This window comes from Oxyura jamaicensis (assembly GCF_011077185.1).
Source record: "Oxyura jamaicensis isolate SHBP4307 breed ruddy duck chromosome 25 unlocalized genomic scaffold, BPBGC_Ojam_1.0 oxy25_random_OJ72851, whole genome shotgun sequence".
Classification (NCBI taxonomy): domain Eukaryota; kingdom Metazoa; phylum Chordata; class Aves; order Anseriformes; family Anatidae; genus Oxyura; species Oxyura jamaicensis.
The window spans coordinates 1-10,133 of NW_023304711.1; the positions used below are offsets into that span (position 1 = coordinate 1).

General features: G+C 72.8%; 2 protein-coding genes across 5 annotated transcripts; one reads left to right on the top strand and one right to left on the bottom strand.

The window, feature by feature from the left end:
• The first annotated feature begins 6 nt into the window (after positions 1 to 6).
• On the top strand, positions 7 to 10,036 carry SHC1 (SHC adaptor protein 1). 4 transcript variants are annotated; one of them, XM_035312958.1, is made up of 15 exons: positions 7 to 109; positions 1,876 to 1,943; positions 2,182 to 2,259; positions 5,523 to 5,684; positions 5,915 to 5,985; positions 6,416 to 6,479; positions 6,676 to 6,795; positions 7,202 to 7,255; positions 7,390 to 7,441; positions 7,626 to 7,752; positions 7,837 to 8,005; positions 8,221 to 8,281; positions 8,404 to 8,571; positions 8,722 to 8,984; positions 9,190 to 10,036. In XM_035312958.1, exons 2-15 carry the CDS (start codon positions 1,932 to 1,934, stop codon positions 9,316 to 9,318), a joined length of 1,530 nt encoding a protein of 509 aa, XP_035168849.1. In that variant the 5' UTR covers positions 7 to 109; positions 1,876 to 1,931; the 3' UTR covers positions 9,319 to 10,036. The 4 variants fall into 4 exon arrangements, with proteins under 4 accessions (XP_035168849.1, XP_035168850.1, XP_035168851.1 ...); XM_035312959.1 differs by lacking the exon at positions 2,182 to 2,259; XM_035312960.1 differs by lacking the exons at positions 1,876 to 1,943; positions 2,182 to 2,259 and having other exon boundaries at positions 8 to 109.
• LOC118158316 (collagen alpha-1(I) chain-like) lies at positions 95 to 1,621 on the bottom strand. Its single transcript, XM_035312956.1, has 5 exons — positions 1,579 to 1,621; positions 1,165 to 1,457; positions 1,066 to 1,133; positions 424 to 1,027; positions 95 to 333 (listed from the first exon to the last, which is right to left on the bottom strand). The coding sequence occupies exons 1-4, from the start codon at positions 1,619 to 1,621 to the stop codon at positions 448 to 450; spliced, it is 984 nt and encodes a 327-aa protein (XP_035168847.1). The 3' UTR covers positions 95 to 333; positions 424 to 447.
• Positions 10,037 to 10,133: the final 97 nt, after the last annotated feature.

Sequence of the window (10,133 nt, forward strand, 5' to 3'; positions counted from 1 at the left end):
GGGACGGGACGGGACGGGACGGGACGGGAGGGGCGCTCGGTGCGGGCGCCGCGGCTGCCGGGAGCGGAGGAAGCCGGCGCGAGACCCGCGCGAGACCCATGGTGCCCCGGTGAGCGCAGCCCGCGGGACCGGGCCGTGGAGGGCCCCCGGTGGCCCCGCAGGCCGCGGGCGGGCTCCCGGGGCGGGCAGGCCCCGGGGCACCGGGCGGGGCCGTGTGACTCGGGGGGGTCCGGGCTGAGCCGAGCCCGCCCCGCCCCCTGCCGCCCGCCGGCCGCCACCGGGCCGTGCCCCGCGGGGGAGTGCGGCCGTCCCGGTGCCGGTCCCGGTGCCGTTCTCCCCGGTTCTGCCCCACCCGCGCCGGTTCCGCCTTGGCGGGCCGTGGGGAGCGAGCAGCTGGCCCGGGCTGCCCTCCGGTGCCGCTGCACGCCCGGCGGGGAACGCCCGGTGCTACCTGCGGCAGGGAGGGGCTGGAGACGGCCCCGCCGGTCGCCTCCGCTCCCCTCCCGCGTGTCTCGGGCGCCCCGGGGCTCCCGGTGCCGCGGGGGCACGTCGAGGGCCGTGTGTCACCGGCAGGGGCAGCGCTGCCGGGACTCGCGGGGGGCTCGTCCCGGACCCCAAAGAGGTGGCCCCAGGCCCCGAACCGGCGACACCGAGCCCCGAGGCACCCTCGTGTCCCGCCACCGTGCCCCCAGCTCGGCTCAGCCCCGGGGCTGTGGAGGGGGCGTGGGGGATGGGTCCGGTGCGGGCCCGGTGGACGCTCTCCCCCGAAGGCCTTCGTGACCCCGCGCCTTCCTGTTTCGGGCTAAAACCGCTCGGTTCTGTGTGCGGAAGGTAACCCGGTAAACCCCGGAGGCCCCCGTGGCTCGCGAGGCGCCGCCGTTCCCCCGGGGCTGGGACCGGGGTGGCTGCGGCCGTGCCCCCCCCCCCGCAACTTTCTGGGGGTGCCCGTGCTCCGGGAGCTGCCGGTGCCCCCGGTGCCGGTTTTGGGGCCTCCTCTCGCCGCCGCCGTCCGAGCCCCGTTCCTTCCCTCGGGGCCGGAGGCCTCCCTCCCGTCGCCGCCGTTACCCCCGCGGCACGAGGGGCCCCGGGAGGCGGTGCCGGTACCGGCGGCCCCGCGGGGGTGGCTGCGCCCTTCCCCGGGCGCCGTGCCCGCCGGGCGGCCCCGCTTATCGCGCGGCCTTGCCCGGCCCAGATAAGGGTGTGAAGGCTTCGAGGAAGTAACCCCGGGAAGCGCTGCCCTGCTCCGCCCCGGCCGGGGGCTCTCGGGGGGCTCCTGCTCCCCCCCCGCACTGCCCGTGGCCCCTCTCCCCGGCTCCTTCCTGCTCCCGTTCCGCTCGCTCCCGGGGCCGCGGCCCTGGGGGTGCCGTGGGCAGGAGCGGGGGGCTGCCCTGCGCTGGGGGCTCTGCTCGCTCCCCCTCCTCGTGGCCCTCTGGGTGCTGCTCTGGGGACCCGGCAGCCTCAGGGCCGTCGGGATCAGCGCTCGTCTCACGGCACGGGGTCACTGCAAGGGGCGCGCTTGGTCTGGGGAGCTGCCCCGCGCGGCTCCCGGCTCCTTTTACTGCTGGGCGAGGTCTGAACGGAGCCGGGTCCGCGCCCGGCTCGGCCTCGTGCCCCGGAGCATCCCGCTGGTGCCGTCGTCCCGGGACGGGGCCGTCGGGAAGGAGGACGCCTCGCAGGTCCCTGCCGCACGCCTCGGCAGCGCCGTGCCCCGTCCGCCTGCGGCCAGCGAGGAGCCGGACCCGCTGATCCCCGTGGGTCCCTTCCGGCTCGGGACGCGGCGATTCGAAGGAGCAGGGGCTGCCTCTCGGCGGCGGGGCCACCTCCCCGCGGCCCGGGGCCGGGCCGGCTAACTCCCTGTTTGTCCCCGAACCGCAGGTGGGACGGCCAGACGAGAGGGGCTCTGCCTGTCCGTTCCCTGCCCTCCGCCGCCGATGGAGTACGTGGTAAGGCCGGCCGGCGCTCGGGGCTTCGGTGGAGGGCTAGGTGGCTTCGGTGGCGGGCCCTGCCTCCGCTCCCTCCCCGCCGGGCCCCCGCCGGCCTTCCCCCGTCCCCAGGAGGCCGCGGGGACGGCGGAGAGGAGGGCCGCGTCGCCGCCGCGTGACGTTGGAGCGATATCTGGGGTGAAAACGCAGCCGTAGGCAGGCGTTCAGCCTTTCTCTTTGCTCTCGCCCCGTGCTGCAGGAGGACGGGGGACGGGGAGGGCTCCACCGCCGCTGCTTTCGGACCGAGGGGGTCTCCGGCCCGCCCTGCGCCGCTGAGGTGCGTACGTGCGGCGGCGGGCGGCCCGTGTCTGCGCGCGGCTGCGTGCGCCTCGCCGCGATTTCTTGCCAAAGCCCGCGCGTGTTCCAGCTCTCTGACTCAGCTCCCGGTTTGTGTTTCCTGGGAGGATGTCGGGCGCTGGCCCAGCGGCGGGGCCCCGAGCGGAGCCGCGCTGCTCGGCGCCCGGGGAAAATACGGGCTCAGGCTTTGCTCGGAGCGGTGGGGTCGGTGCCGGTTCGGAGGCTGCGGCCCCCTCTGCTTCTCGTCCTGCTGCGCGCGGGGTCCCCAGGCACGCAGCAGCACGCGGGGTCTGGCCGAGCCAGCGCGTCCCCTCGCTTCCCGGGCGCGAGGAGTGGCTCGGCCGGGCCGTGCCCCACCAGCTCCTCGGGGGCGGCGGTTCTGGCGGCTCCCTGCGTCCTCCGCTGCGGGGGCAGGAGCTGTCGGTGGGGCTGCGCACGTCTCGTTCAGCCTTCGGTGCTCTGCGGCCCCTGGGGGGGTCTCTGCCTCCTTGGGCCGGGGGGGCCGTGGCAGACGAGCTGTTTGTCTGCGAGGGCTGGCAGCAGCGACATGCCTCGTGCCCAGCCGGTGCCAGTTGGGATCACGTGCGCTATCTGGCCTCGATGCCGGAGGTTCTGATAAAATCAGCAATGATTCCGTTTTCTAAAAGCAGGGCCCTGCCCGAGCCGCGGCTGCTCCCAGCCCTGCTGCCTGCCCGGCCTCTTGGCCCAGGAGACCCCCAGGAGACCCCCGCCCCTCTGCGCTTCCCTCGGGGCTTAACGCAGGGGCTGCCGTGCCGGGTGGGACGCCCAGCCCCGCGTCCCCGAGCCGCCCGGGTCCTCGCAGCCCCCCCGAGCCCCCTCAACGCCGCCCAGCCCCGCTCCCCCCGGCGGGCCTGGCGGGTCCCTGCTTCCTGGCTCCCCGGCCCCGGGCTTCCTGCCTTTCTCTGGAGCGGCCGCGCTGCCGGCCACGGGAAGGTCACGGCGCTGAGCGGCTGCGGGGCCCCTGGCGGGGACGGAGCGCGCCGCGGGACGGCTGGCACGGGCTCCTGCGGGACCGGCGGCGGCCGAGGTGGGGGCTCGGAGCAGGGAGCGGGCTGCGGGACGCGCTGGCATTGGGGCGCCGTGCGCGGGGATATTTCCAGCTCCGGCCTGGCCTCCGTTTCCCCGGCTGCGTGGTGGCGTTTGGGAAGCGCGGCAGGAGGAGCGGGGAGTGCCCTTCCCTTGGGCTGGACTCGGCCGAATTTGGCTCAGCGTTGGGGTCTGCAGAGCAAGTGGTGCCTGGGAACGTCCCGGCACGCGTAGTGGCGGGGAGCAGGCGCCCAGCGGCAGGTCGGGGGGGGCGAAAGCCCCTGCTGCATCCCTGAGAGGTGGGAGGGGAGCTCTGGCCCCGGGGGGAGGGCGAGGCCGTGCAGATGAGCGTGGACGCGCGTGGCGTGGCTGGGTCACTCCAGCTCCTCGTGGCCCCGTTCGCCTGCTGGTCTGCATCAGGTGGGGATGAAGGGGGGGAGCGGGGCAGACCCAGCGGCCCCCACCAGAAAACGGGGCCTTCACCACGGAGAGGGGGTGAGCTTTGCCCCGGCGCCGCCGGCACGCTCTTGCTTTTCCCCAGCTCCCGCTAGCTCCGCCTGTGACCTTGATTTTTCTGCTCCAGATACTCGCTGGGTCCCCACCCCTCTCTGGGAGCCCCTCCTGCGCTGCCACCCCAGCCCGCTCGCAGCCCCGGTGCGGGCAGAGCCCGCTCCGCTGCCCGTGAGTCAGCACGGCCCTGGCAGTTACCGGCAGCTTACCGGCGGCCCCGTTTTCCTCCGGGAGGAGCAGCCGCTCGGCGCCGGCCGCGATGCGGGGAGCAGCGGCCATCGGCAGCTCCCGCCGGCTCCGTGCTGCGGCCGGGGGCTCGCACTGAGCCCGGCCTCTCCCTGGGGGCTCGGCGCCCACCCCGGCCAGCCCACCTGCGTCCTGCTCCCGGCCATCCTCCTCTTCCTCCTGGCGAGGTCTGCGCCCGGAGCCGTGCTGCCGAAGGACTGGATGTCCCCGCGGCCCCGGCGAGCACCGGAGGCGTCCTGGCATCGCGGCCCCCCCCGTCCTCGGGCGGCGCTCCCCCCTGCAAAGCCCGGGGAGCCAACGGCAGCTGCCTGCCGCCGGCACGTGGGTTGCATAGCGCTGGCCACCACAGAAGGACCTTGTTCGCTCCTGGCCGGGGCTTGGAGCGGGGCTGGGCTGGGCTTGGATGCGCTCTGTGGCTGCCTTGTCTCAGGGCTTTAAATATTCATGCTTTTGATTTCCTCTTAGCTGCTGGCGACTGCTTGGGGGAGCGCAGGGGCAGAGCGAGCCGGCGGGGGCGGAGGGGCAGCGGTCTGGGACCCGTCTGCGGGGCAGAGGGGGCCGGATCGGGCCTCGGCCGAAGACAATGGGATTCATGGGCAGCCCGCTTCGGGAGCAGCGCGGGGCTGCGGGGCTTGAGGACCTCCAGGCCGGGGGCCGAGCGCGCTGAGCCCCCGCTCCGGCTGTTCCGCGCAGTGCCCGGCCCCGGGGCGTAGCCGCAGCCCCGTTTCCTCCCCGCCGCTCTGGGAGCAGGGGTCGCTCTCCATCTGGCCGGATCCGTGCGTCCTCGCTGACGCCGATTGCCATCGATCGGCTGCGACAGCGTGGAGCTGGGCAGCCCCCGCGGCGCGGCGGGGCCGGCTCTCCCCGCGAGCCATGCGGGGCTGGCGAGCGCCCGGCACCGAGCTCGGCCGAGGCTTGCGCTTGGGGGCGGCTTCGCGGCGGCTGTAGGCGCTCGGACAGCCGATGGGGCCTCTGTGAGCCGCGCGGCGCGGGGTGGGCGCCTGCCAGCCCTGCTCGCCTCTCTCCGGAATGGATCTCCTGCAGAAGAGCAAATACAGCCACCTGCGGAATGAGTCCGTCTCCTCCCTGGAGGAGGCGGGGGGCGGCGGGGGGGCCCTGGCCTCCCCGGTGGAGTCCCTCGCGGGCACGCGGTCTCTGCCTGGCTCCCTGTCGTCCTCCTCCCTCAGCCCCATGCTGCCTCTCGGGGAGCTCTCATCCGAGTCGGAGGACAGCCCCACCACCCTCTGCTCCTTCTTCCCCAAAATGGCCAACCTGAAGCTCTCGAACCCCGCCAACCTGCTCAGCCTGCGCGGCTCCTCGGCTGGCAGCCTCAAGGAGCCCGGGAGCCCGGGGGAGCCCGGCCCGGCCGGGACGCTCGCACCGGCAGCGGGGGGAGCCGGCGGCCCCGATTCAGCCGGACCTGTCGCTGTCTGTTCCCAGGATATGAACAAGCTGAGCTGCGGGAAGAAGACGCGGGTGGAAGGCGGCCAGCTGGGCGGCGATGAATGGACCCGCCACGGCAGCTTTGTCAATAAGCCCACGCGCGGCTGGCTGCACCCGGATGACAAGGTCATGGGCCCGGGGGTCTCCTACCACGTCAGGGTGAGCGCTGGGGCCGGGCTGCGGGGCGCCGAGGGGCACGGCGGGCTTCTGGGGAGCTCCCGGCGCACTGCTTGCGGGTGGGAGGTGGGCGGTGGGTGTCCTGCGGGGGTCCCCCCACGTGGCGGGTGGCGCGGGGACCTGTCCCTGCCCCCTCCCCGTTTGTGGGCTGCGAGGGGAGGCGGGGAGCGAAGCTCGGGGCTTTCTGGGCTGACCCCGCTCTTCCCTGCCAGTACATGGGCTGCGTGGAGGTCCTCCAGTCCATGAGGGCTTTGGATTTCAACACCAGGACTCAGGTCACCAGGTGAGCCCTGCGTCGGCATGGGGGGCTCTGCCGGGCTGGGGGGTCTTGGGGCTGCCCCGGGGTGGGTCCGTAGGTGGTGGCCGTAGGTCTGCAGCCGTGGAGGCAGCTGCCCGGCAGATCGATGCGCCTGGCAACGGGCTTGGCCAGGCAGGAAGTGCTCCTGCGACCCCATCAAATATTAACCGAGCTCTTCCCCTGCCCCAGCTGGGTCGGGAGCCAGTCGGTGCTGCCCGAGGGCTTCCCTGCTGTGTTCCTCGCTTAACCCAGTCCCTCCTGCGCCGATTCCCTCGTCCTCCGCCCAGCAGCGCCCTGCGGACGTGGCGCTGAGCGCGGAGCCGCCCCGCCGCCGCCCCGTCCCTGTGCTGGGGTGGGGGGGGACAAAGGGGGGGGTCCCCAGGCCCAGGCTGACGTCCTGCTGCGCTCCCCGCAGGGAGGCGATCGGCCTGGTGTGCGAGGCTGTGCCCGGTGCCAAGGGAGCCGTGCGGAGGAGGAAGGTGAGGCTGGGCCGGGAGAGCTGCCAGCGGGCTCGGGCTGCCCGCGGCCGAGGGCTGGAGCTCAGCCCAGCCGCCGGTGCTGGGCCAGGCACCCGGGGCTCTCGTCGCCCCCGCGGGGAGGGCCAGCTGGCCGCCTCTGCTGCGGGACGAGGCTCCGGGCCCAGAGCCCCGTCCTAACGCTGCCGTCTGCCCCCAGCCCTGCGGCCGCTCCCTGAACTCCATCCTGGGGAAAAGCAACCTGAAGTTCGCCGGCATGCCCATCACCCTGACCATCTCCACCAGCAGCCTCAACCTCATGGCCTCTGACTGCAAGCAGGTGAGGGCAGGAAGGGGCTGGGGGCTGGGGTCATCGTGTCCCCTCCGGGCCCTGCTGGGGGGCGGGGGATGTCCCTGGGCTCCCCGGGGACGTCTGGGTGGGCGCGGGGCCTTGCTGAGCGCCCACATCCCCTGGTGCGAGGGGCCTGGCTCAGCCGTTGCTGGGGGCAGAGAGATCTGAGCGGTACTCTGCAGGATTCCAGCCAGCCTGGAGCCAGGCTTCTGGCCTTGACCTGGCTCTTGGTAGCTCCAGGGGTGTCTTGGCCCTCCTCTGGTGGCCTGTGGCTCATAACCAGTGCCCCCCCCCGAGCTTGTGAGCCCCAGCCCCGGGGGAACGTGGCAGGCAGGAGGTGCCAGCTGAGGCTGGGCCCTGAGGAGCCGCAGCCAAAGACCCCTGTGCCTTGCAGATCATTGCCAACCATCACATGCAGTCCATCTCCTTCGCTTCTGGGGGAGACCCGGTGAGTACGGCGGCTCCCCGTCCATGCTGGGTCCTGAATCCTGGCACAGGACAGGGCCCCCCTGCCCTGTCCCTAAAGTCTCGGGCTCCGTGGTCCCCGGCAGCCCCGTCTCACCGGCACCGTCTCTCCCGCAGGACACCGCTGAGTACGTCGCCTACGTTGCCAAAGATCCCGTCAACCAGAGAGGTGAGGCTGCTGCCGGGTGCCGCAGGGGCCAGAGCCCTGTTTTGTGGGTGTTTGGGTAGACCTCGGTGGGGCAGGGGGGGACTGGGACCCCCGCAGGGATGCTCTGGGGCGCACAGGGTGGGTTCAAGGGGCGGAGGACTTGACGCTGAGGTTCCACGCCCCCACCCCGCCGTTCCTTTCCCAGCCTGCCATATCCTGGAGTGCCCTGAGGGCTTGGCGCAGGACGTGATCAGCACCATCGGGCAGGCCTTCGAGCTGCGCTTCAAGCAGTACCTGAAGAACCCCCCGAAGCTGGTGACGCCCCACGACAGGTAAGGGAGGTGTCACAGCTCTCGGTGGCGGCGCAGGGATGCTTCCCTGGCTGTCGGCTGCTGAGCTGTGCTGTGCCCCCCCAGGATGGCGGGGTTCGACGGCTCTGCCTGGGATGAGGAGGAGGAGGAACCAGCCCCAGACCACCAGTACTACAACGACTTCCCCGGCAAGGAGCCTCCCATCGGGGGGGTCGTGGACATGCGGCTGCGGGAGGGGGCTGCGCAGACCCCCAACCACCTGGGGGCCACGCTGGTAAGCCTTGGGGCACGTCTCTGCAGGGTGTGCAGGGGGAGATTCCGCATTACGGGGGAGACGCAGGGACCACGGTGGAGCTGTGGGCTGCTGCCCAGGGTTATTCCAGCCCAGAATCCGCGGCGTGCGTCTCCAGCACCTCTCGCAGCTCGGGGTGGGGATCGGGGGCACGATGAGATCCTCTGGGCTCGCTCACCGCGTGCCTCTCTCTGCAGCCCGTCGGCCAGACATCTGGTGGGGAGTACGACCCCCGGAAGCAGCACGCTCCTGCCCAGGGTAACGCGGGGGCCGTGGCTGTCCCCGTCCTGCTCTCCTGCACCCAAACCGCTCCGGCATCGAGCGCTGGTGCTGGGGCCAAGGCAGGCTGGAGCCCCGCTGACTTCTTGTGCTCTTTGCAGCAGGGAGAGAGAAATACCCGGCTGCAGCAGGCGCGTCCGGCCGCACGGACCTGTTTGATGACCCGTCCTACGTGAACGTGCAGAATGTGGACAAGGCGCGCCAGGCGTCAGCTGCCGGCGCCCCCGCGACGGCCAACGGCAGCGCCCAGCGGGACCTTTTCAACATGAGTGAGTGGGATCAGAACTGTAGGGGTTGGAAGGGACCTCGAGGGATCGTGGGGTCCGACCCCCAGACAGGACGGCAGCCGCGGTCTTGCCCGGGCTGTGGGGTCTGCTCTGGGTGCGAGGCGAGCGATGACCCCGCTCCTTTCCCCACAGAGCCCTTTGAGGATGCCCTGCGCGTCCCCCCCGCCGTGCCGGTGAGCCTGCCGCCGGCACAGGTGGTGGCCTCCATGGAGGAGCAGCTGCGCCGGGAGCCCTGGTACCACGGGAAGATGAACCGCAAGGAGGCCGAGAAGCTGCTGAAGGTGAATGGAGACTTCCTGGTGCGGGAGAGCACCACCACCCCGGGCCAGTACGTGCTGACCGGCTTGCAGGGCGGGCAGCCCAAGCACCTGCTGCTCGTCGATCCCGAAGGAGTGGTGAGTCCCTGCAACCCCAAAGCCCGGGGGTCCTGCAGCCCCTGCGATCTACGGGAGCCCCCAGGGCGATGGGCTTCCCGTTGGCCCTTGGGGGGGGCACCTCGGGGCTGGATTTTGGGGGATGGACGCATGGGGGGCTCATGGCTTTGTCTTCCTGGGTGGGGGCAGCTGCGGTTTTCTGAGCACCCCTTCCCGCTCCCCGCAGGTGCGGACAAAAGACCATCGCTTCGAGAGCGTCAGCCACCTCATCAGCTACCACATGGACAATCACCTGCCCATCATCTCGGCTGGCAGCGAGATGTGCCTGCAGCAGCCTGTGGAAAGGAGACTGTGAGCGCCCGGGGGCCCCGGTGCGCGCCCCCCCCCCGCCCCGCTCCCTGCCCCAGGGGGGAGCGCTTGGACTCGCAGCCGGGTGCCCTGTCCGGGCCTGGGCTCGGACTGCCTGGGGATGGGGACGGCCCCAGCCCCGTCCTCCACGTGGAGCTGGCGGCCGCGGGGGCAGCGTGGTGGGAGCTGCCTGCAGGGCGGGGGGCTGTCGTTGCCAAAGCCCCTGCCTCCCCCCAGCTCCAGCCTTTGCACAGCAGCTCAGCTCGAACCAAAGCCTGGCCCCGGGCGGTGTCGCCGCAGCGTGGGGCGACCGCGGCCGCTCTCGTGCTCACCCAGGGGGGACGAGGGCCCTCGGCCCCTCGGCCCACCACCCCCGGGGGGGGGGGGGGTCCGGCCAGGGGCCTCCCCAGGGCTGGGCCCTGCGCTCCCCAAGCACAAGCCCGGGCGGCCGCGCACCGAATGTACCCGATCACTTTACGTGTTAACTGTGCCTTGACCCCGCAGGTCCCACACACTTATGCAATGCAGCCGGGCGGGAGGGCGACGGCCCCGAGCCCCCTCCGGGCCCTGCCCAGCCCCTTCCCGGGCACCGTTCCTGGGGGTTGGGGGGGGGCGGCCGGGCCCCGCCGCATGCACCTCGTTCCCCGAAGCCAAAGCGCAGCCCTGCCCCGGCCCCGCTATAACCAAAGGAACCGGCGGGCGGTATTAAAGTTGGTATTTCTCTAGGCCGTGGTGCTGTGCTGGGGCTGGGGGGGCAGCGAGGGGCTGGGGGGCGAGCACCAGGGCAAACAGTGGGGCTCGGGGGGGGGGGGGGGGGGGGGC

What these genes read in the sequence shown, in the direction of transcription:
- LOC118158316 (XM_035312956.1), bottom strand. Translation starts at nt 1,621, where the DNA reads ATGCTCCGGGGCACGAGGCCGAGCCGGGCGCGGACCCGGCTCC. An exon ending in CCGGGCGCGGACCCGGCTCC is followed by an intron (nt 1,458 to 1,578) that starts GTTCAGACCTCG and finishes GACGGCCCTGAG; the next exon opens with GCTGCCGGGTCCCCAGAGCA. An exon ending in GGGCCCCTCGTGCCGCGGGG is followed by an intron (nt 1,028 to 1,065) that starts GTAACGGCGGCG and finishes TCCGGCCCCGAG; the next exon opens with GGAAGGAACGGGGCTCGGAC.
- SHC1 (XM_035312957.1), top strand. Translation starts at nt 5,112, where the DNA reads ATGGATCTCCTGCAGAAGAGCAAATACAGCCACCTGCGGAATGAGTCC. An exon ending in TGGCCTCTGACTGCAAGCAG is followed by an intron (nt 6,796 to 7,201) that starts GTGAGGGCAGGA and finishes TGTGCCTTGCAG; the next exon opens with ATCATTGCCAACCATCACAT. An exon ending in TCGTCGATCCCGAAGGAGTG is followed by an intron (nt 8,985 to 9,189) that starts GTGAGTCCCTGC and finishes CGCTCCCCGCAG; the next exon opens with GTGCGGACAAAAGACCATCG.